Here is a 25,235-nt window from a genome sequence, read left to right on the forward strand (position 1 = left end):
CTCCCCTCTGGTTTTAGGGATGGAAAAGTGACCTGCCCAGCTGACACAGCAATGCTGCAAGAAGAGTCTGGACTAGACTCAGATTTTTCAACAATGAGTTCATTACTCTTCCCACTTGTTAGCTCAGATGGTGAATCCGCCTGCAATGCAGGAGACCTGGGTTTGATCCCCGGGTCGGGAAAATCACCTGGAGTAGGAAATGGCAACCCACTCCAGTATTCTTGCCTGGAAAATCCCATGGACAGAGGAGCCTGGCGGGCTACAGTCCCTGGGGTTGCAAAAGAGTCAGACATGACTGAGCAGCTAACACATACTCTTCCCACCAAAGCATACTTCCAGCATTTAGGAGTTTTAATCTCTGTACCTCTGGGGCTGATACGTGAAAGGAGACAGAGGAGGTCCTGGGTTGGGTGCCAGGAGCGGTGGTTTGATCTCTCAGTCATGTCCGACTCCTTTGCAACCCCATGAACTCAACCACCATGCTCCTCTGTCCATGGGATTTTCCAGGCAAGAATACTGGAGTGGGTTGCCATTTCCTTCTCCAGGGGATCTTCCCAACCCTGGGATTGAACCCTGGTCTCCCACATGGTAGGCAGACACTTTACCGTCTGAGCTGCCAGGGAAGTCCGCACACTTATTACCTGAAGGCGTTTTCACCCTTTATGTTTGTGGGGCAGTTTTAAGAGCTACTGCCCTCTAGTGGGTGCATCACACGTTGCAGGGGTCAGGGTTTCTGTGTTCCCTTCTCCCCTGCTCTGCCTGTTTATCCAAAAGCTGTCTGAAGAGAAGCCTCTCTGACTTGCCCCTATCCTGGCACGAACGGGTTTGGAGAGGAAGCTCTGAGCCCGGGAGAGTGATGGGCATGGTTGTCAAGCCTCTCAGTTGAAGCTGTGGAAGATGGGGCTAGGTTTGGGGAATTGGGTTGTTGGTCCATGGTGCAGTCATGATGTGGAGCTGAAGGCTATGGGCAGATGAGTTCTCATGGACACAGATCAGCGCTCAGGATGGGCCCCACCAGCTTCCAGTGAGAACTCTAGCTGTTAAAGGGCTCTCACCCAGCTCTGAAGGTGCCAAGGGCTTCATCCCTCAGGGACCAAGAATTGATCTCATCTCTTTCATAGGCTTAGGGGCCGTGTCAGAGGGAGGGCTCTGTCTTCTGGCTTAGGATGGAGCTTTGCAAGGGGCAGCCCCACAAGGTGGGAGTTGGCTCATCTGGATTCCTCTGACCTGCCCAGGGAAGAGGCTTATCTGAGGGTTGGGAACCTGAGCTCCTCCTTTAGTAGAGGGGAGGGGCCTTCTTCCTTTGTGAGGTTAAGAGGCAGGGAGGTCTCATTTCTCCATTTCAGGGTTTCCATGTAGTTAGTGCAACACTAACACTTCATTGAGGGGCTTCGCTGGTTGCTCAGCTGGTAAAGAATCCTCTTGCAATGCAAGAGACCCCGGCTCGATCCTGGGTGGGGAAGATTCTCTGGAGAAGGGATATGGTACCCACTCCAGTATTCTTGGGCTTCCCTAGTGGCTCAGATGGGAAAGAATCTGCCTGCAGTGTGGGAGACCTGGGTTTGATCCCTGTGTCAGGAAGATTCCCTGGAAGAGGACATGGCAACCCACTCCAGTACTCTTGCCTGGAGGATCCTGTGGACAGAGGAGCCTGGTGGGCTTCAGCCCATGGGTCCACAGAGTCAGACATGACTGAGCACTTTCACATGCAACTGTTCAGTCAATGCAGGTTTTCCCTAAGTTTTTTTTTTTAATCTTTCTGGAATTCTTGGAAAGCCCATCTCCTCATGGCATTGACCACTGAACAGATGGCCACCACATCTTTTTCTCTAGCTCTGTTTTGTCTCCCTAACTCTTGAATTTTTACATGCTTGCTGTAATCTCTGTCTGGGAAGTTCTGCCCACACCTCAAACAAATGAGCTAAAGCTTAATAATGAACTTCAGTGCCTGAGCCAGCCCTGCCCCTGAATTCTCTGCCTCTGTGATGGTGTCTCTGTCCTTGCAGTCACCCTGGCTTGCAGCCTCTGAATTGCCTTGGAGCCCTCCCTGTGTTTACCACCACACCCCATCAGTCATCTGGTCACCTAGATCCCTCTGCACCTGTGTTTGGTGTCTGCTTCCTCTTTCCCCATATCTGTGTTATGGCTCCAGCAGACTCTCATGCCCACTCCTCTGGCCTCTTACGATAGCCTCCTGACTAGTGGACTGTCTTTCGTATTCTAACTTCAGTTTCGCCCCCACCCAAAGGCTAGGTTAGTGAATGTCCATCCTCACACTTCCTTGCTAAAGAAGACATCTGTGGTTCCCTCCTGCCACCCACAAAATTTGCACTCGGAGCCCTGAACCATCTGTCCCAGCCTTTCCTGCGTCGTGTTCCTCTATTCCCCTCCGTGTGCTCCTCACCATCCACTCTAGGGTCAACTTTCTACCTCCTTCAAAGGCTGGGTTGCTTGCTCCTTTTTTTGATTATTCCTACTGTCCCTGGCCAAATAGCCCATTCCCATCCTAGCCAGAAATAGCTTCTCCCACCTTGAACGCTCTTGGTTTTGTGTGTGCTCCATTCGTGTGATGGTGATCACGTTGGCTCTTGTTTGAAGGTTTGTGTAGAAATTCTAATTTCTTGACCAGATCATCAGTGGCAGGGCCAGCCCCCTGCTCCCCTTTGGGTCTCCTTTGGATCACCCATCCCAGTGGGAAGGTCTGCTGGAGGCCAGCCCACTGGTCCCCTTTGGGCACCTTTTGGATCACCCATTACAGTGAGAATATCTGCTGGAGGCTGTGCTTCCGGAGTCAGCTGGACTTACTTGCCAGGAGGCTTTGATCGAGGTCTCTCTGGGACCGTGCGGACTGTCTCGGGCCCTGCTCCTTAGGGCACAGGAACTCAGCAGGTTGTGGGTTTGGTCCCTTCAGAGGCTTTGCATTCATGGTATCTGCTGAGGTTACGCCTTCTCCCTTTTGGCTCCAGTAGTCAAGCTGGACTCATTCAGTAACACAAATGACAATCCTTTTTGAAAAATCATTTCCCTTAGCTCAGGCAGGTGGACCATAAGATCTGCTCTGGAATTACCACCTCCCCTGTGAAAACTGCATGTTCAAGGGGGCAGTTTCTTTTTTTTTTCTTTTGCTGCACCATGCAGCTTGTGGAATCTTAGTTCCTTAACCAGGGATTGAATCCAGGTCCATGGCAGTGAAAGTGCCAAGTCCTAACCACTGGTTCACCTGGGAATTCCAAGGAGACACTTCTTTATAAATAAATTTGATTTGTGCAAACCCAGGTTCCACATGGTGGCTGTGGGTTAGTGGGAAAGTGTGGACTTGGAATGAGAAGAATGGGTTCAAGCCTGGACTGGGATGCATATTTCTTATGTGGCCAAGATGTCTGACCCAGGAGCTTTGGCTTCTGCTCCTTCTTCCAACAGTAGTGAAAGAAGGTTAAGTGAAATCTTGTGGGCAAAATGCTTCACAAAGCAGGAAGTGCTCTGGGGATAACCCTCAGATTGGCTGGAGGAGATCCTGGGAGTGTGTTCTAGAGTGGCTGTGATGTTGGTTGGTCAGGACTTAGTCCTCTTGGGAGGGTTTGTGTGGCACCAAGGTCAGAGAGGCTTCATGGGATGGTGGATGCGGTCTGAGATGGTCAGATTAGCTTGCCTACCGAAGAGTGTTTATCTGGTACTGAACGAAATGAGTGGAAGATACACCTGGGAGGAGGATGTCCCTTTTTTTATTGTAGTTGATTTACAGTGTTGTGTTAGTGTTTGCTTTACAGCAACATAGTTCAGTTATATGTATATATACATACATTTTTAATGTTCCTTCCCATTATGCTTTATCATAGGATATTGAATCTAGTTCTCTGTGCTATACAGTAGGCCCTTGTTGTTTATCCATTGTATATATAAAGGCTTACATCTGCTAATCCCAGCCTCCCGCTCCACCTCTGCCCCAACCCCCTCCCCCTTGGCAACCATCAGTCTGTTCTCTATGTCCGTGATTCTGCTTCTGTTTGATAGATAGGTTCATTTGTGTCATATTTTAGATAAACACATAAGTGATGTGCACGCATACACGCTAAGCCGCTTCAGTCGTGTCCAACTCTGTGCGACCCTATGGACTATAGCCCTCCAGGCTCCTCTGTCCATGGGATTCTCCAGGCAAAAATACTGGAGTGGGTTCCCATTCCCTTCTCCAGGGGATCTTCCCGACCCAGGAATCAAACCCAGGTCTCTTACATCTCCTGCATAGGCAGGCAGGTTCTTCACCACTAGTGCCACCTGGAAAGCCCATACATATAAGTGATATCATATGGTATTTGTCTTTCTCTTTCTGACTTACTTCACTTAGTATGGTAATCTCTAGTTGAATCTGTGTTTCTGCAAATGGCATTATTTTGTTTTTTGATGACTGAGTACTATTCCATTGTATATATGTACCACGTCTAATTTATGCATTCATCTGTCAGTGAACATTTAGATTGTTTCCACATCTTGGCTATTGTGAATAGTGCTATTATGAACATGGGGTCTATGTATCTTTTGAATTATAGTTTTGTGGACATCCTTTGACACACTTCCCACTCCCACCCCACCCCACCTTTGTTGTTGAATATTTTTTGACCCATATCTACCAGTCCAGTAGTTAAGACTCTGAGCTTCCACTGCAGGGGTCATGAATATTGAGGAACCAGGATCCCTGCATGACTTGGTGTGGCCAAAAATATAAAAAGAAGGTGATAGATTCCCCATGTAAGTGATATATATGGTATTTGTTTTTATCTTATTTATCTCACTTAGCATAACACCTTCAGGGTCCTTCCACATCATCACAAAAGGCAGAATGTATAGTATTCCATTGTATATACGTCACATCTTCTTGATCCATTCATCTGTGGATGGACACTCTGGTGGTCCCTGTGTCTTGGTGACTGTGAATAATGCTGTGGTGAACATGAGGCTGGAGCTAGTGCTTTGAGATAGTGATTTCATCTTTAGATGTATTACCCATACATACCCATACTCGTTTTCTTTAGATGTATAACCGACTCTTTGTCACCCCATGGACTGTACAGTCCATGGAATTCTCCAGGTCAGAATACTGGAGTGGGTAGCCTTTCTCTTCTCCAGGGGATCTTCCCAACCCAGGGATCGAACCCAGGTCTCCCGCATTGCAGGTAGATTCTTTACCAGCTGAGTCACAGGGAAGCCCAAGAATCCTGGAGTGGGTAACCTATCCTTTCTCCAGTGGATCTTTCCAACCTAGGAATCGAACTGGGGTCTCTTGCACTGTGGAACAATTCTTTACCAACTGAGCTATGAGGGAAGCCCTCATATACCCAGGAAGGGAATTGCACTGAATATGTGCTCAATCACTCTGTCATGTCCGACTCTTTGCAACCCCATGGTCTGTAGCCCACCAAGCTCCTCTGTCCATGGGACTTTCCAGGCAAGACTACTAGAGTGGGTTGCCATTTCCTTCTCCATGAGATAGTAATTTCATTTTCTTTAGATATGTACCCAGGAAAGAAATTGTACTGAATACACTTTTAAAAAATCAAACAAACAAAAAAACCTCTTAGATGTGTATGTATTTACATTTCTTTAAGTTCAGTTTGTAAAATACATTTCCATGGTCTTGGGATTGGGCATTGGTGATGTCATAGGTCAGGGTTGCCTGACCTTTTGCCCCTGCCCCTTCTCTGCAGTGGCTTCCTCCCGGGAAAGGGCATCTCCCCCTCCAGCTTTGCTGTGTGTGTGTGGGGGGGTGGTCTGCAGAGACACTGTCCCCTTTTCCTCCCCTTTTACTCCCTGACATGGGGTGCTCTCTGCAGAGGTGGGGGTCCAGAGTGGTAGCCAGACTACAGATTATCAGGGAGCAGGTGCTGGGCTCACAGCTGCCTCCCTCCCCTCTCCTGATGCAGGTGCTTCAGTGAAGAGTCCTGTGTCTCCATCCCTGAAGTGGAGGGCTACGTGGTGGTGCTACAGCCGGATGCCCCCCAGATCCTGCTGAGCGGCACTGCTCACTTTGCCCGCCCAGCTGTGGACTTCGAAGGACCCGACGGGGTTCCTTTGTTCCCTGATCTCCAGATCACTTGCTCCATTTCACACCAGGTGGAGGCCAAAAAGGACGAGAGTTGGCAAGGCACAGGTAAGCATGCCTCCCAGGGAGGGGTCGGTGTCTGGAGCCAACCTGAAGGAGAAAATCTGGAGCTGGACATGACAGCACCGTCACCCCACATTTGCTTTTCGAGAACCACTGGCTATTGGGAAGGAGGGCCAGTGGGAGGCCCCGAGGTATAAGGACATTGTCGGGTAGTGACCTTCTTGACAGCGATGCTGGCAGCTCTCAGGGGATGACCCAGGATGGGGAGGAGGAGCAGCCAGGAGGTGGGCCCTTCAGCTCTGACCCAGACCCCGACTCCCTCCCATCCAGTGACAGACACTCGCATGTCAGACGAGATCGTGCACAACCTGGACGGCTGTGAGATCTCCCTGGTGGGGGATGACCTGGATCCCGAGCGGGAAAGTCTGCTCCTGGACATGGCATCCTTGCAGCAGCGAGGCCTGGAGCTCACCAACACATCCGCCTACCTCACCATTGCCGGTCAGTGGGGCCTGAGAGCTGGTCCTCTTTTCTTGGGATGCCCCTGTCCATCTCTGGGGGGCCCAGAGGGTCCTCCTTCCAGGCCCAGGAATGTGACCAAGTGTCCCCTTCCACCTTCCCCATCTGGAGGTCCTCTGGCTTCCAGATTGTCCATAGAGGTGGGGGCCGGGGTTTAGAATCCTGATGGTTCTTTCCCAGCATCTCTGTCCAGCCCGGCTCACCTCTGTTCTGGGCTCCACTCTTCTCTGGCTCAGTCTCTGACTAGCTTTCTTCTTCTCTGGCCATTTGCTACTCACCATCTTCTCTGTCTTCCATCTCACTGATCTCTTGGATTCAGCATAGCTTTTCTTTTCTTCTAATATTTATTTATGTGGCTGTGCTGGGTCTTAGTTGGCAGCACGCGGGATCTTTTTTAGTTGCGGCACGAGGGGTCTTTAGCTGTGGCATGCAGACTCTTTAGTTGTGGCATATGAACTCTTAGTTGAGGCATGTGGGACCTAGTTCCCTGACCAGGGATGGAACCTGGTCCCCTTCACTGGGAGCATGGAGCCTTAGCCACTGGACTCCCAGGGAAGTTCCTAAGTGCTCATCTCTTAATGTTTGGTGGTAATGACTTGGCAGTTTTCCAGGGAAGCCTGCTCCTCTCCAAAGGACCCTCTGTTGGGAAGAATAGAAGACGGGGTGGCCGGTCCCCTCCTGTTTCCATTCCCTTCCAGAGCCTCATGGAGGGCTTCTGTGTTTGCCCCTCACCATCTCCCCGCTGCTGCCTCCTCCCTCTGTCCTGCATGCGTCCCTGTTTTCCTTCGCTCCATCTCTCCTCCCAGCTCGCAGAGGAGGGCAAATTGAGCCTCGGTTTCTCTGTCCCAGTCAGGCAGAGCTGACGGGGTGCAGGGGAGCCTCTCTCCCTCTAAGGAATCGGGTCACGCTCCTGTTGAGTTGAGGGGTGTCAACAGGTGGGAGTCTGGGAGAGAGACCCCGGGCCTCCTCGCTGGCTTCTGCTCTGAGCTGCCTCCCTGGTTCCCAGGGGTGGAGAGCATCACCGTGTACGAAGAGATCCTGAGGCAGGCACGTTATCGCCTGCGACACGGAGCAGCCCTCTACGCCAGGAAGTTCCGGCTCTCCTGCTCAGAAATGAATGGGCGTTACTCCAGCAATGAATTCATCGTGGAGGTAACCCAAGCCCCCTTCCTCCCACAGCCGCCCCCGCTGGTGAGGAGCCGGGATGGGGGGTGGGGTGGGGGTGGGGGGTTATTGAGCCCCCTGGTGGTTGGGGGTGGAAACTGCAGCCCGGGCAGGGGAATCCTGGACCCGGGCTGTGGGTGGAGGAGGAGAGGAAGCTGGGGCGGCGGGGGGCGGTGGGGGCGTGGGGCGTGGGCAGGGGTGAAGAGGTGGGCCTCCGAGGGCTGGAGGAGGACTGGGGAGAAGCGAGCGTATCCACTGAGCCCGCCCTCGCCCCAGGTCAGCGTCCTGCACAGCGTGAACCGGGTGGCCCACCCCAGCCACATGCTCAGCTCCCAGCAGTTCCTGCACCGCGGGCAGCAGCCACCGCCTGAGATGGCTGGACACAGCCTGGCCAGCTCCCACCGCAACTCCAGTACGTAAGGCTGGGTGGGGCCAGAAGGCGGGTGGGCACAAGCATCCTCCCCCCACCTCTGGGGGTGGTGGGTGAGGAGGAAGGGGTGGAGCCATGGATTCTGTAGAACCTGGCTTGGTTGACGGTTCCGATCCAATCCCTTCACCCCTGGCTCATTCACTTTCCCTAGTGGACAGTTCGAGCCTTGGGTCATCACAGGGTCACTTATATCCGGGCTGATGGTCAGTGTGGGTTTAGCCTTTGTTGTTGCTACTGCCAACAATATGAAGTCAGCCCCGGACCTCGGGATCCTCAGTAGTGAAGCTATCACATATTAAGCACCTACTGTATACTAATGCTGTCGACAATACCATTAAGAATACAAACAATTATAAGGTAGATACAGTTTCTATTCTAAAGAAGGTTGGTGCTATTGCCTGTCAAATTATGTGCTATCTAAGATTGAGGGCAGGAGCAGAAGGGGACGACAGAGGATGAGATGGTTGGATGGTATCACCGACTCGATGGACATGGGTTTGGGTGGACTCCGGGAGTTGGTGATGGACAGGGAGGCCTGGTGTGCTGTGGTTCATGGGGTCGCAAAGAGTTGGACAGGACTGAGCCACTGAACTGAACTGAACTGATAAAGTCATGAGGCTATTTCTGAAACAAGATATGCGAACGTGAAGTGTTACATCCAGATGGACAGATGCCCTTCAGAGCCATCTTGTTCCCTGGCCAGGGTTGCTTACTAGTGATGCAATTTTTAATTCATAATTTGAGTTGCTTAATTATAGAAAAATTAGAAACTATAAGTATAAATAAGAAAAGTCATCCATAATTCCACCACAGTTGACCCATTGTTAGTAGGGTCACAGTTCAGTTTTTGCCTATGTGACTGCTTTCTTTTTTTCTTTTAACAAATCAAACTATTTTGTAACCTAATATTTACACCTAATATTATAAATTGAGTCTTCTCCACATTGTTAAAAACTGCAATGATTCTGATGTTGCTGGAAATGGTTTTTGGAATCCCTTTTTTACAATTGTTTTCAAAGTCAATTCATGAGATGCATTTACTTTTGTTACTTTCAGGACATACCTTGCTTTTGGCCTAGTTCAATATTACCCAACATCAGCATCCACTTTTGTCAGAGTTGGCTCTGGATAGCATTTTGCGTTTGTACATGTAAAACCCACTCCGGAAAGGCAGAGATGTGTTGCTTATTAGAAAAAGTCAGGGACTTCCCTGACAGTCCAGTGGTTAAGACTTTGTGCTTCCACTGCAAGGGGCACAGGTTCGATCCCTGGTCGGAGAACTAAGATCCCACATACCACATGGCATAGCCAAAAAAAAAAAAAGATTTAAAAAAAGTCAAAACTTCTGCTGCAGGCTCTGAAGGCAATTCCCTAAGGCGTTCCAAACACGCTTTCTTTGGACAAGGTCATGGTCACTTACTGAGCCCTACCCTTAAAGGACAGCTCTCTTGTCAACCATGTAATCATTAACAGTAGTGGGCACTTTGGTGTGCCAGGCACTCTGCCTGTGAATTTTACACCTATTAACCCAGTGAGTCATTACAGACAACAGGTGAAATAGGCACTAGAATGATCCCCTCTAAAGGTAAGGAAACAGAGACCCAGAGAGGTTAAGTACCTTATCCAAGATCACATAGCAAAAATATGGCGGAGCCAGGATTTGAATTCAGCCAGCAGAATTCCAGAACCCGTGCTCTAGCACCCTTCATATCCTCTCCATGTTAGATGCTTTACAAATAGTCTCATCACGTTATAGTTGCACCTAATTTGGGGGAGCCCTTGAGGACTTCCCAGGATGTCTCTGACTGAGACTGGCTCCTGGGTACCCCTCAGAATTCAGTCTGGTTTCCTTTCATCGGGCAGCGGCCCCCACTGCACTGTCTCTTGTGTTTGCTTTTCCCTGGGACTGGCTCCCCTCATTCTTGCTCTCCCTGAAGACAACTGCAGACACCTTTTAAGTGTTTTCCTGTGATTCCTATAGCAAAGCAGATGGAAGTAGGGGTGAGAAGGGAGTGTAAAGCATAAGGAAGTTGCAAGGTTCTAGGAAGCTTCACACTATCTTTAGAGACATGTGCGTGAACTTGACCTGTTTTTGCTAAATAGACTTTTGGGGCCATGGCTCCCTAGCTCTTCTTCCAGTTCTTTCCTTGGCAGTCATTCCACTCAGCCTTGCTGGGATTGGATACTGGGTCTACCACTCAGATTAGGCTCAAAGTGGGTCCTGGTTGGCATTGCTGTTGGGCTTGGTAAGACTCTCATCCTTGTTTTCTCTGCGATCCCAATTGAGAGCGGCAGCCTGCTTTTCCTTTCCCCTGATTTTGGCCTGAGTAGGGTACAGAGTTCATAGTTCACCCGAGGGCCTTGGTGATTGACATCTCCTGAACTTATCAGGAGACCCATTTTGACTGACCCATTCCATGTACCTTTCCTGACTCTTCAAAGTGTTCCCTTTCTCTCCCTTCCCTCCCAGTCCCAAGAGTGGAGTTACAGAACTGTGGTTTAGCAATTTCAAATTACTCTGACCATGCAAAAGAGGAAGAGATAGAATTCTCTCCAATGGGACGGGGGGTTCATTTCTCTGAAGTGCCTAAGTGCACCAGGAAAGAGCTCAGTGTGAACTGGCACAGTCAGCCAAGGAAGGCCTGTGCTGGCCTATTCAGACCTTGACCTTGAACCTGGAGGGTAGAAGGGAGTCTGGATGGACATGAGAGAGAACAAGAGTGTGAGAACTGGGGGTGGGTGGGTGGCTCGGGGGGTTGTGTTTGGAGAGAACAAGGCTGCCTGAGAAGGGTAAAATGAGTGTTGAAGACAAGATTTATCCAGTCCTGCCAAATTTTGATGCACATCAGAATCGCCTGGGAGCAGTAAAAACCCTTAGTGCCTCGGTCATACCCCATTACCAATTCAGTCAGAAGGTCTGGGCAGGGGAGCCAGGCTTCAGTGCGTTTTTAAAGATCCTCAGGTGATTCCACTGTGCAGTCAAGTTAGGAGTTATTTCCTTGCTTTGTTACCTACAAGTATCTGAGACTTTGTGGAGAGACCCACAGCGCAGAAGGATGAGAATAAAAAATGAAGTTGGACATGAGGCAGAAAGGATGACGATGGAAGATGAAGCCAGGGAATAAGTCAGTTCATAAAACACATGCTGTGAGATACTGCACAGTCGCTTGAGTGGCCAGAATTTGGACCTGAGCTTCCTTGGAGCTGAAACAGGAGGAAAACAGCAGTTAGGAAAGTCACGTGATGGGACCCACCAGTGCTTCCGGTTGGAGGTTTCTCCCCAGCCTCTTCAGAAAGGGGGCTCCACGCAGGGTTGTGGACAGGGCATCCACGATGCCTTACACTCACACGAAGCCAGGAGTTTCACATGGGCTACTGGCTAGAACTCAAACACTCCTTCCTGTTGGGGAGGTCACTCGAGGCCAGAGTCAACTACTTGGAGCTAATGCAGTAAGAAAGGTTGATGATGTTTCCTAAACTCTTGGTTGCTGTCTGTAGCTAACTTAAAAATCCTCCCATCTCCCCGGCCTCCTGGCTCAGTTTAAACTAATTAACTGTGCTTGTTTGCCCGCACATGCAGTGTCTGTGCTTTGTCTTTCCTGTGGTCATTTCTGACTGCCGGCAGTCAGCTTGTCACTTCCTTCACCAGGCCCGGGGCTTGCAGGGACAAATGCATTTGATTAAGGCACAGAGCAGAAGCTCTGGCTCGTCGTCATTGTGGCTGTGGCGCCAGTTCACCTGCTGTGGCCTCCACCCCGAGGAGGGGTTTCTACTTCTACAGCCTGGGCTTGGCTACAGGGGCATTCTGCTGGCGGGGGTCACCGTTCTGGGATCCTGCCCCACCGACCTGGAGACGCGGGAGGGGCTTTTTCCTGCAGAGGAGCCGATAGGCCAGCTCAGCCTCCCCCATCCTCCTCCTCCATCCCCAGGCAGTTAAGATACACTCATCCAGCCAGGCCCATCTCTCCCCAGAGCCGGCGCCCACGGAGTGCGCCTGCCTTGCTCAATAGAGTCAGTTGTCATTGGCCCCAGATGGGCTATGGGTCGGGTCAGACTGGGGATCGACTTGGCAGAGTACCATCAGGGTGGCCTCAGCGAGGCGTGAGGCCAGTGCGGCTGCTCCCACACCTGCTTGTGTTTCCACACCTGGCTGGCTCTGGAGCATGTGGCAGCGTGTGCGTGCACTGTCTGCTGGAGGACAGGTGTGCACCAGGGTGTACCCCATGCTCTGTGCTTCCCTGCATTCTGCTCCGTCTCTGGTCATGTGAGTCTTGGAGGCTGTGGGTAAATTCGTGTGTGTGTGTGCGTGCGTGTGTGTGTGTGTGAGTGAGACGCATATACTAACAGCCCCTCAGCAACGGGACTGCCCAGGGTGTGGATCCCACACAGCCTCTCTGGTCAGTGAGGTGCTGTGCCTCCGTGGCCAGCAGGAGTGGGCACCCATGTGGGGTGTAGTCACCCAGCTGCCCGTGAGGGCACTGAGCCTGGGGGCGCGCCTGTGGGGTCTCTACCTCCACCTGCTGTCCGTGGGGCTGTGGGCTCCTCTGTTTTGCCTCCTCCTGCTTCTCCGCGTGTTGTCCATGTGTGCGCAGGAGGCGGGCAAGGCTGTGCTTACGGCTGCTGCCTCCGTGGCCGTCTGGGTCCAGGTCTGTGGCGGGTACCTTGTCCTGCACGGGCTCGCCTGGACTGCCCAGCTGGTGGGGAGCTGGGTGGCGCTGCACGTGTGGCTCTGCTGTGCCTTGCTGGAGACCCTCGGGCGCATCCTTTCCATCCTGCCGTGTGAGCAGGCCGTCGGGTGGCTGGTGCGGGCAGGCGTGCTGGCCGGCAGAGGCCTGGCGCGGGTGCGGGGCGTGGCGACCCTGGTCCAGGTGTGCGCCCACACGCTCTTCCTGGGCGTGTACCTGTGCCTGCACGTGTGCTTTGCCGCCATCAGCTCCAAGGTCCACGTGAGGGTGCACGCCCCGCTCTGGGTCTCGCTGCCCTTTAGGGTCCACATCCCCCTGAGCCTGGGCTTCAGAGTGAGGCTGCAGGCCCAGAGGCATGGCGAGGCCGAGGGGACGGGGGGTGCATCCCGAGGGGAGCAGAGCCCCCCGGTGTCCCTCGAGCCCACAAGGAGACGGGAGGCGTCACGGAGCAGGGGCGAGCTCTGTCCAGGTGGGTACTTGAAGGGGCTGCTTTCTACTTCTTGGTCCTGTCCCCAGCCTCGGGTGCCAGGCCACACTTGGAGCCCACTTCTCCTCTTCAAACGAAGGAGAACATTCTCTACTCTTGCGTCATCAAGCCCGTGTTGCCACCTCTCTCCTTTCCCCTCTGGGCTCCCGGGACCTCCTTCCTGGACTGCGTGGTCCCCAGGGAAGGCGCAGGCAGAGGACCTGGGCAGGGTCCAGGCCTTGCCCTCTGTCCGCCGAGCACAGAACTGCTCAGGGCAATGTTGGGCTGGGGGCCCTTCTCCTCCCCTGCCCTTCCTCCTTTGCAGACCTCCTCCCTCCCTCAGGCTCTCAGTTCCTCCAGTCGCCCCCTGCCCTTCCCATCTCTGCCCTTCCCTGGGTGAAAGTGAAAAAGAGAAAGTGATAGTCACTTAGTCAAGTCGGACTCTTTGCAACCCCTTGGGGGTAGCCCGCCAGGCTCCTCTGTCCATGAGATCTCCCAGGCAAGAATGCTGGAGTGGGTTGCCAGTTCTTCCTCCAGGGGATCTTTCCGACCCAGGGACTGAACCCAGGTCTCCTGCATTGAGGGCAGATTCTGTACCCGTGGGACTCTGCTTCTCTTCCAGCTTCTACAGTGGAGACCCCTCTTCTGGGCCATCATGGACGCTCTCTTTTGCTCAGGGATGCCCTCTTCCCAGACCCCTGACCCCCTTCTGCCATGCCCCTCCCCCCTCCCCCGCCAGCTGAGTTGGCTCAGCTGTGCCTGGCTCTCTCTGCAGTGGTCCCCAGCGCGGCCACCCTCATCATCGTGGTGTGCGTGGGCTTCCTGGTGCTCATGGTCGTCCTGGGTCTTGTGCGCATCCACTCTCTGCACCGCCGCGTCTCAGGGGCCAGCGGGCCTCCTGGAGCCTCCAGCGACCCCAAGGACCCTGACCTCTTCTGGGATGACTCAGCTCTCACCATTATCGTGAACCCCATGGAGGTGAGTAGGGGGCCTGGCAGAGTCAGGGTTCAGCTGGGGCACACTCCCAGCAGGGAGACTCCCAATGAGCGCCCCCCACCCCCACTCTTCCCCAGTCCTACCAGAGCCGGCAGGTCTGCGTGGCGGGCACTGCGGGTGGCCAGCAGGACGACGAGGACAGCAGTGACTCGGAGGCGGCCGACTCGCCCAGCAGTGACGAGAGACGCATCATCGAGACCCCCCCTCACCGCTACTGAGGCCTCTGCCCCTCCCCAGACAGAGAATTCCGTCCTGGTGAGACAGACACACCGAAGAGACAGAAGGACCTTCTTAGAGGAGAGAGACCCGGTGGGGTGGAGAAGAGAGGTCTTAGAAGAGTCCTCTCCTAATCTCAGAATCCGGGGGCCCACCAGAGCCTGCCCTCTCCCCCTCAGCCCCCAGCCCACCCCCAGCTCCGTGCCTCTGGGCTCCTACTCCCGGGTTGGGGAGATTCTGGCTGCCTTGTCTGTCCCCAGGCAGCCACCCTCTTTGCTGACTCATGTCTGTCTCTTCCCCCACCGGCCATGTGCTATATGGGAGTGGGGGGCGCTGAAGGAAACCTTGTCCCCTGCCCTTACCTTCCCTCCTGTCCACGGAGCCCCCTGGCCGGGCATTCTCCGCTTCTCTTAACGAGCCCCCCTCTTTCCATTTCACTCTGGGGATCCCCTCTTCTCCTGGCCCCCTTCCCTCCTCTTTCCTCTCCTTACCTGAGGTCTTGCAGCCCCTGCCCCTTTCTCCGAGACCTGGCTGTGGCTGGGTTGTAGGGGTGGGAGTGGGGTGGGGGCCCGGGTGGATTATATATAATGTATATTTTTTCATGTCGTCGTGAGCGCAGCCCCTGTGTTCCGTGTGCAGCTCACAACCTTGTGTGCGTGTGGCATCGTCACGTCCTGGGGTGGGAGTGGGGGTCGGGGGGTGGGTGTGTGAGGGAGGGGACACACCCTAGGGTTTTCAAATAAAACAACCGGAAAAAAGCCTGGTGAGCTGCCTCTGGCCTGCTTGATCCCTGGTGGGCGCTCTGTGGGTGGCCGCTCTGGGGTTTCTGACCCCTTAGGTCTCTGAGCTGAAGTGAGGGGCAGGGCTGGTTGTCTGGGTGCTGTTGCCAGGATCAGATGGCTCCCACTGCACCCTGGGAAAAGTGCAGACAATTGGGGAGAATGCTGCATATGCCAGGGTTTCGTGGAAGACATTGTTATCACCCCCATCTCTTGGAATTTTTCACCTGGGGTTCCTGTGTGCCCAGACCTGGGGGAGTCGAGGGGGAGAGGGCAGGCACCCCTGCTATTTGTTTTTTAAAAAGGGGTTTCCCTTTTAAAAATTACTTAATTGATTAATTATTGGCCATACCTTGTAGCATGTGGGCCCTTAGTTCCCCCACCACCTGTAGGTGGCAGCTCCACTAGGGCGTCCTGCACTTCAGAGGCAACCTTGGCCCGGATTCTGCTCTGTCCGTTTTGCCTTTCTCCCAGTTACCTGAGCCAGAGGCCTGGGAGTGCGTTGGGATTTCTCCCTCTCCCTTAACCTCATGTCCACATGGTGACTAAACCCTCTCATTTTTACTTTTTACCCCTTAAAATCTCTCAAATGTCTTTTTCTCCCCGGCACCGCATTGCTGGTGTTGCCTTGGCTTATACCGTCTTCAGTATATGCCTGGTCTGTTGCAAGAGCCTCTTACGTGTCACCTACCTGTTGCCTACCTGTCACCTACCTGCCTCCTACCTGTTCTCCTTGCCTCCAGTGTTTTGCTCCACTCCACCCACCTCTGGGTCAGAGTGGCTTTTCTAAAGTGCAGGTTCTCTTCCTGGAACCTTCCCTACTTCCAAATCACTGTCAGGGTCAAGTTTGGACACCTTGAGAGGCCCCTCAACCCACCTCCCCCACCTGCCTGGCCCTTCCTGCCACCACCCCGGCACACCTAGGTACCAGTCACACAAACCACTAGTCTTTCCCCAAACCTGCCCTGCTGCTTCTTGCCTCTGTCTTTGCACGTGCCGTTCGCTCTGTCCACTGTGTCCTTTCCCCTTTGTGTGCCTAGCCGTCTTGTCCTTATCACTCCAGACCCAGTGCTGCCTCTTCTAGGAAGTCTTCTGTGCTCTGGCACCTCTTGTTCACGCCTCCATCCCGGACCTTTTCACTACATGGTGGTTCACATCCATGGTCTCCACCACCAGACTGTGTCCTCAGAACTCACACGGGGTCTGGCGCACAGTAGGGTCTCTGAAGAATGGATGAGATGCGTGTGGCTCTCAGATCGATTGAGAAAAGATGAGAAAAGAGAGAAAAGAGATGTATTGGTAGGAGGGGAGAGGGGAGCTGCTTTGATGGCCCTCTGGCCTGGGGGCATCAGTGCACAGAGGACAGACGTGACCCAGCAGGTGCCTGCTGAACCCTCTCCTGGAGGGGCCCTTGTGGATGCCAAGATCATGTTTCCATGTCTGTGGCAATAACACGTGGGAGGCAGCCTGCCTGTTCTCCCTGGAGCTGCTCAGAGCGATGGCTCAACGGGCAGAGCCTTCAGATATCAAAGCCTCAGTGCTAACGAGGTGTGAGAGTGAGATTTCAGTCTTTGGTCTTAAATTTCAGGGAGCTCACCCCCTCTCCTCTTACCATCCCCCCTAGTTCTCACGCACCCCTGGCCTCAGGGTCCACAGCTTCCCACACAGAGCAGTGGAGTCAAATGTTTGCCCTTGTGCTCACTCAGTCATATCTGACTCTTTGAGATCCCATGGACTGTAGCCTGCCAGGATCCTCTGTGCATGGAATTCTCCAGGCAAGAATACTGGAGTGGGTTGCCATTTCCTACTCCAGGGGGTCTTCCCGACCCAGGGATCCAACCCACATCTCCAGGTTTTCTGCATTGGCAGGTGGATTCTTTCCCATTAGCGCCACCAAATGGGAAGCCCATTTGCTCCTGGAGCCCCCAGAGTGTGGCCAGACTTAGGACCCGGGGTCTTCATTCAAGTTCAAGCCCCAGCTCTTGGGAGCAGATGGGGCAAGCACACACATCGGCAGCACAGGGTCCATCTCTTAGCGTCTGCCCAGTCCCGGCCTCCCTGGATCATCCATCTCTGGGACCAACCGGGGTTTCTTCTGAAATGCACCTTTCTGCATTCGTTCCCTGGGGACTTTCTGGGGTCACGGGCCACTGACTGTGTCTTACAGGTGCAGCCTTTCCTGTCCCTCCTGTTCATCCCTAGTGCTGACACCCCAGATGCCAGCCCATGGCTGCCAGAACCTCCTGACCTGACAGCTGGGCAGGTGGTCATGTCACCATGGGGTGGGTGGGTGCCTGGAGAAGACTTTGAAGCCCACGTGCCCCCACATTGCCCCAAGCAACCACTTTCGCTTGTGGGCCCATTCTTCTCTCTCAGTCTCTCTCTCTCTCACACACACATTGGCAATAGGAATCAGGAGTGAGGCAAGATGCCGATGCCCTTTGTGCAGAGAAGGGGCGGCAGGCAGGAGTCCAAATGGGTTTCTATTTTGTTGCTCAAGATCTCCTGGAAAGTTCCTCAACCTCCCTCACAGAACCTCCCAAAGCTTCAGGATGCCAAGACTTGGGCAGGGCTTCCCATTTTTCTCCTCATGTAATTTGATACAGCAAACATCTCCTTTGGCCTCAATCGGATCTTCTCTTTCGCACTGAAAGCGTGTTTTCCTCTTAAGTCCATTCTCTGCAGTGAAAATTGATGAGCTTCCTGGAAAGTGCATGATGGAGAGCCAGACCCTTGAGAGAAGCTGTAGAGGCAAAGCCGGCAACCAAGTGCTCAAGAATCAAGTGTCTGCATCCTATTACTAGACCAGAGACCTGAACGCTCACCTTCGTGTCTTCTGGGAGGGAGGACATGCATGCACACACACACCAGGGCTCTGCCCATGTCAAGATTCCATCACGCTGCAACCTTCCCACTGGTGTGCCATCAGCAACGATCCTAAAACCTGCATTTCGGCAGCTGCCAGCCCCTGCCTTGGGGGCTGCCGTCCTCTTGCTGGGACGGGTCAGGAATGACACATCTGCTTCCAGTCTCCTAGCACCCGTGGAAGAGCTCATATTACTTTCACATTTTAATCTCCATGCTGTCCCCCCAAAATATGTCCTCTGGTTCCCCTCGGGGTTCCTCTGGACCAGTCGACTGGTAAATCACCTAGGCCCTGGACTTTCCTGGTGGCTCAGATGGTAAAGAGTCTGCCTGCAATGCAGGAGACCTGGGTTGGATCCCTGGGTTGGGAAGACCCACTGGAGGAGGGAATGGCAACCCACTCCAGTATTCTCGTGGAGAATCCCATGAACAGGGGAGCCTGGTAGGCTACAGTCCATGGGGTCACAAAGAGCTGGACAGACTGAAGGACTAACACACAAACACCTAGACCCTAGGCCGTTCCTAGGGTGCCTGTAGCATGAGCTGAGCTTGCATCCTCAGTGCTCCTCGGTGCAATGTGGGCTCTGGGCGTCCTGGACTCCTCCTCCCTGGACGCCCTCTTCTCACCCAGCGTCCTGCTGAGGCATCCCGCTCCGGGGCGCCCCCTCCTGGAGAGACGAGGAACGGCAGAAAGGGAGCCGGTGCGGAGGGAGATGGGTGTCCCGGCCGGCAGGCAGGCGCATCTGAGAGACGGGGAGGAGCTGGCACGCTTATTTTCATCGCGCTGGTGTCGCTGCGTCTCCCGCGGCTCCACGCTGCTGTCGCTCCCTAAAATAACCTCGTTCTACAGGAAAAGGACAGATGAGGGTTTAAATTTAGCAACGGTGGGTGGGAGCGGGTGGGGGAATGCAGACTCTGGGATGTGGTGGGGCTGGCTTTGTCATTGAAGGAATTGGAACCCGGTGAAACCTGCCTGAGGATTCTCACCCACAGGATAAGGGAACGTCCAGTCCGAGTGTAATGTCCAGTCTCGAAGACCTGCCCTGAATATCCGAGGTTCTCACCCCAAGTCTGCAGTCCCGCCCACCTCCCCAGCAGACGTGATCTTTTCCCTTAAACAGCTGAGTTGGAGTTACGCTGCCATTTCTCCACGGGCTTCTGCGTGGCTGGTTCTTTAGGGAGAGGCTGTTAAAGGGCAAAAGCAGAAGTTGAGAAAACCCCTGATTTTCAGTTAGGCTAATGAAGGGAGAGGAGTCTTCCTGGGCTCAGGGCACCACAGACAGGGAGAAGTCCAGAAGGCACAGGAGCTGTGCAGAGACGGTGATGTCACTTGCAAATGACAGAAGGGCAAAGACCTAGGGTACTCAGCTGGGTACCAGGGTACCAGGCCCAGGTGACTCAGCTGCCTAGTCCCCCTGGAAGTTCGGCAGCCCCCCACAGACCACCCAGCCAATGACCCTCCACCTCAGGGCCCTGCTCTTCCTGCATCATCTGGCTGTTCTGAGGAAATTCCAAAGCACAGGGGGCCCCTCCTGCCAGGGATGGGATGGGGAGGAGGAGCGAGGGAGGAGGGAGGAGGGATTGAGGAGCCCCCACCCCCACCCCCGTGTTCACATCTCAACAACTTAGTGTTCAGCCTTGGTCTTCAGCTTCTCTTAAGTGATGGCTCATCGGCTGTCGAAAAATTCCCTACTCCAAGGGTTCAGTGAGGCTTCAATACAATCACTTTTTCTGGCCCACGCCATGAACAGCCTAGGGGAGGCTTGCACCAACATGAAGCTCCAGTGCACCCACCAGTACTTCAGAGTACTTCAGTCACTGGTTTGCCAAGATGTTCCTCAGGGGGAACTGCTCCAGGGACCCATGCATCGACCTCTTCAAGCACTACCATCAGCGTGTTCAAATCAGAAAGCAACAAAGGAGAAGGAGATTCCTATTGAAGGACTGGAGTTCATGGGTCATGGCAAAGAAAAGCCTGAAATCTCTTCTTGACCTTGACAGTCACCTTGATAATGGACGTCTCAAATCAGGAAATTGAGGACTCTGGTTCTTGTCAGTTAGAACTGAAGATAGCATTGATTTGATTAATTTAGGAGGGAGGAGTTTCCTTTCCTTGATACTTTTCTCTGCTTGTAAAAGATGATGAACGGGTCACTCTTTGCTTTGAGATTTCTGGCTTTGGCATCTCAGCAGGAACTCAGTGTTCTAAATAATGGGATTTTGGGGGATTATGGTTGTAATATTTGGTCTGGGGTCAGTTTTAAATATATCTTGTATGAAAACACTGTAACCTTGTCAGGATGTCTAAGATTGCCTGACCTTGAGTCATTCTTTGAAGGGCATTGCAGACACTCTACTGGGGTTATTTATTCTTGGAAGTAACTGGTTAAGATCTTTTTTCTCTGAGGGAACTAGTGCACCAGAAAGGGTTCCCAGCACAACAGTTGCAGTCAATGCTTGGGTGTGCAGTTTTATTTTTATATAGTAATTTAACTGTTAAGGTTGCTGGTGGACTGGGTTAGCCAAGAGGAAGACAGCTTTCAGTTCCCTATCTTAACAAGAGGTGTCAGAGCTCATATTAAGATGTAAAAGCTCCATGCATGCTGCATTTCAGAATTCATGGTGTAGTTTAGGAATTAAAATCCTTGAAGTGGCTATGGAGAAAGATCCTAAATTACAAAGATTTGCGGCTGCCAGCTTCCAACCTGAGTCAATGAATTAAGTCAACCTGTATATTATAAAAATGCCAAAATGCTGCCTATGATTAAATGGGGGTGGGGTGGGGTGGAAAAGAGGTCGCTCTATTTGCCTTGTTTATTCACCCTGCCCTGTAATGCCTGTAATCATGAAAAGGAATAAATTGTAATATTTAGTTTAAAAAAATCACTTTTTCTGATGCAACTCAGAATTGGCGTACTATACGTGAGCTATCATTATCATTAATTATCGGGAGATGGGCAGGTGATGAAGGGGTCTTTAAAACATGGCCTCTAGGGGTTGGCAGGATCCCTGAAGTTCCTTGCCCCTCTGCCACCACCCCCAGACTCCGGCAGCATGGCTTGTAGTGTTTGTTTTTTGTTTTTTTCAAAAAAAAAAAAAAAAAACAAAAACCAAAAAAACGGTGATTGTATTTATTTCTAGTGTATATTTATTTATTTTTTTGACTGTGCTACGCAGCATGTGAGATCTTAGTTCCCCCGACTACAGATAGAACTCGCAACCCCTGCATTGGAAGTACAGAGTCCTAACCACTAGATTGCCAGGGAAGTCCCCGGGCTTGTGGTTTTGAACACATGCTTTGGAGCTAGACATGCCTGGGTTTTTCTTCACTTGGCAGCTTACAGAAGATTACTGTGGCTAATGCCCATAGGACAGTGGCTATTTTCATTGTTTTCAGGCTGATTTAGATAAGCACAGGGTTTTTTTTTTTTAATAGGTGGAGGTCTTAGCCACAGGAGTGGCTAAGGTCTCAATAAGCAAGAGCTCACACTGGCTTTCAGGTGCTGACTTCATGGTCAGAGGTGACCTGGTACTATAGATAAGGCAAAAATAGAGGTTAGTTCATCAATAGATGGTCTTTCCTCAAAATGGGCAGGATCTTAGCTTTAAATGCTTTCCAGGTAAGACTCTGGTGGACGGAATAGCTTTCTGTTCTGTAGTGGGTTTCAGTCAGATTTTTAGGTTGCGCCTCAGACCTCAAAAGGAGCTGAGTTTCATGTTTCACTCCTGATTGTGTCCGTGAGCCTTGTGCAGGCCCAGGTAGGCCATACCTGTCCTTGTGAACTGTGTCAATCAGGGACAAGGGAATGAAGTGTGGAGAGTTCAACATCTCAGGTCATTAGGCTTATCCACAAGCTCTCAAGAGATACCCACAACTATCTCCAGGTAGCTCTGGAATTGTAACCTTTATCATCCTTTGGTCAAGTATATAATCCTTGGCCAAGAATTCGAATTTTGGACTGTGGTTTTAGCTACCAAGGGTGGTATATTTTTTTCCAGTGAAGAGATGAGAAGGAGTGAAGATTGCTTATTTAATAGAGGATATGCCATTTTCATGTGATGATAGAAAAATAATCAAACTTATAACCCTTATATATACAAGGGCTTGTGAAGGCAATTCAAGAGGGCAGTGTCTGGAATATTCTGAGTCTAAGAAGCATGCTTGCTCAGGGAGTCAAGAAAGAACTGCTTAAAAACAACAACAAAATAACAATATAGGGTTTGGCCTTTCTCCTGGAATAAGAAAGGTGAAGCTTTTGAAGGAAAGATATTGGGTTGGCCAAAAAGTTCATTCAGAGTTTTTGTATGATGTTACAGAAAAAATCTGAATGAACTCTTTGGCCAATGCAATGCAAGGCTAATTGAGCTGGAGGAAGACATCAATTTCTTTGGAAGAAAGGTCTGTGGTCTTTAAAGATAAACTAGACACATATGGGAGGAGTGCGAGTTCTTGGAGGTCAGGCAGGTTTGAAAAGGAATAGGAGGTTTATGCGGGTGGGTCTGATGACCCTTAATTAGAGGCTTAGAGAAAGGAGGCCATTGACAGGATCAGGTTAAAAAAAAAAGGGTGCTCAGTTGTATCTGACTTTGCAACTCCATGGACCTCAGCCTTCCAGGCTCCTCTGTCTATGGAATTTTCCAGGCAAGAATTTTGGAGTGGGTTGCTGCGCCTTCCTCCAGGGGATCTTCCCCACCCAGAGAATGAACCCATGTCTCCTGCATTGCAGGCAGATTCTTTATCACTGAGTGACCAGGAAAGCCCCCAAAAGAAAAATACAGCGGACTTAATAAGTGAAGGAAATTCACTGACCTCTAGGTGGGAGTGTGGTAGCAGTCCATCTACCCAAGGTGGAATAAAGATGCCCTGCTGTTGTGAACTGTGAGCTAGTCCAGCTGAAAGCTCACCCTGCGGTCACTGGAGGTAACTCCACCTGGGAAAGTCTCAGTAAGTTCACGGTGTTGGCGGTAGGGGGTTACTGTGACTGCCTGTAGCGCCCGAGCTCTCCCGCTCTGCTCTTCAATCTGACAGCCAACTGTTTACGGCACTAATTTTTTGATTACCTACTAACCTCAGCCTTTCCAACAAGGTCAAACTGGTCTCCTGAGGAGGTGTAGAATTTAGTATAGAGACAGTGAAGTAATTTTAACATTGATGTTAAGGTAAGCTTTGTGTTTCCAACTTGAAATATCTGTTGATTTCAGAATTATGATTTTTAGTTGAAAGGTGTAAGACACTGCTCGAGTTTATAAACAAATAAATAAAAAATTTAAACAAACAAAAAATATAAACAAATAAATAAAGTATTAGAACATTTAAGAGAAATCAAATAGCAGAACACAATGAATTAACTAATTAGATTTACAAGAGCTGCATATGTTATAAGAACAATTTTGTGAGTATTTTTAAGTCTACCTTGCCAGGCAATTGAAGTGCACAAGGGGAAAAAAAAATCAGATATATCAAGCATATGAATATGGTGTAAAACAGTTATGGAAATTTTGCTTTGTAGATGACACTAATTGCTAAGGAAATGTAAATCTGTTCAAGTTGATTTAAACATCAAAGAACAAGTGGAAGCAATTTTTGAAAAATTAGTACATTTATAAATAGAATTTCAAGATTTGTAAGTTGAATTTCAAGGTTTGAGCAAAACTGTGCTTTATACCCACAATTTTAATAAATTAAACAGTAATTTAAACCCCAGGTAACTGGAAATAAACTTATCTATACACATCAGATGTCACGAATATTCACAATGATGGGGTGTTTGTGGAGCTGGTATCAGTGATTGGATCAGAAACTGATGGATCCAAAGAAATCTGAGATGGAGAAGGCATGGCCCAGACAAGACAGGGTGTGCCAGAAAGGTGTGCTCACATCCAGGACACAACCAAGTGCTGTGTTGTGCTAAGTCGCTTTAGTCGTGTCCAACTCTGCAACTTTATGGACTGTAGCCTACCAGGCTCCTCTGTCTGTGGCACTCTCCAGGCAAGAATACTGGAGTGGGTTGCCATGCCCTTCTCCAGGGGATCTTCCCCATCCAGGAAGGGTCCCTCAGATCTGCAGTAGAGTTCACAAGGGAACAACTGGAAACTAGATGATCGAAACAACCCTACCAACCTCTTGTTTGGAAAATCCTTTCAATGGAGTTTAATTTCATCATCTCTGGTACAGCCTCAGGATGGTAACCAGAAGGGTGGACTGTTGTAGAGATCGTCAGTTTCTCATCAAACCTTAGTCCAACCCACTGTAGGTATTCAGCTATATTATATTTCCCAGCCTCCTCTGCTACTAAGGTGGCCAAAAGGCTGAGCCAATAGAGTGTGGGCTTGACATCACATCAGCCTCCTGATTGGAGAATTCCTTCAACAAAGTTTAATTTCATTGTCACTGGCACAGCCTGACCCTGAAACCAATATTTCCCCCATTATTCATTTTCTCTAGTTACTTCTAAACCTTTATTTTACTACGGGATTTGGCTGCATAGCCACAGTCTCTTACCTGCAATCCTGAAATCCACAAAATTTTGAAAACCAAAAGTGTTTTTAGGTAGTCTAATGCCAAAATTCATCCTGCCCTGAGCAGGTGAAATTATTTATAGAGTTCATTTCAAAGTAAATATTCATATTTTTTCCAAAGAAGTATTTTAATTAATTAATTAATTTGATGCTTTTGAACTGTGGTATTGGAGAAGACTCTTGAGAGTCCCTTGGACTGCAAGGAGATTAACCAGTCAATCCCAAGGGAAATCAGTCCTGAATAGTCATTGGAAGGACTGATGCTGAAGCTGAAACTCCAATACTTTGTCCACCTGATGCAAAGAACTGACTCATTGGAAAAAGACCCTGATGCTGGGAAAGATTGAAGCCAGGAGGAGAAGGGGATGACAGAGGATGAGATGGTTGGATGGCATCACCGACTTGATGGACATGAGTTTGAGCAAACTATGGGAGATGGTGAAGGACAGGGAAGCCTAGCATGCTGCAGTCTATGGGGTCGCAAAGAGGACACAACTGA

The 25,235-nt window shown here is 51.0% G+C and overlaps 1 protein-coding gene and 1 pseudogene across 1 annotated transcript in view; both read left to right on the top strand.

Annotated features, from left to right (window-relative positions):
* Positions 1–15,338, top strand: part of CLSTN3 (calsyntenin 3) — a 30,854-nt gene extending 15,516 nt beyond the window's left edge. The window contains exons 13-18 of the mRNA XM_043881946.1: positions 5,916–6,142; positions 6,428–6,598; positions 7,623–7,768; positions 8,057–8,192; positions 14,137–14,339; positions 14,435–15,338. Of these exons, the coding sequence (XP_043737881.1) occupies positions 5,916–6,142; positions 6,428–6,598; positions 7,623–7,768; positions 8,057–8,192; positions 14,137–14,339; positions 14,435–14,575 (1,024 nt within the window). The 3' untranslated portion in view covers positions 14,576–15,338. The remainder of the gene's footprint in view (positions 1–5,915; positions 6,143–6,427; positions 6,599–7,622; positions 7,769–8,056; positions 8,193–14,136; positions 14,340–14,434) is intronic.
* A 1,809-nt stretch (positions 15,339–17,147) lies between these two features.
* LOC122680429 lies at positions 17,148–21,064 on the top strand (annotated as a pseudogene).
* The last annotated feature ends 4,171 nt before the right edge of the window (positions 21,065–25,235 follow it).

This window comes from Cervus elaphus, chromosome 22, assembly GCF_910594005.1.
Source record: "Cervus elaphus chromosome 22, mCerEla1.1, whole genome shotgun sequence".
Taxonomy (NCBI): domain Eukaryota; kingdom Metazoa; phylum Chordata; class Mammalia; order Artiodactyla; family Cervidae; genus Cervus; species Cervus elaphus.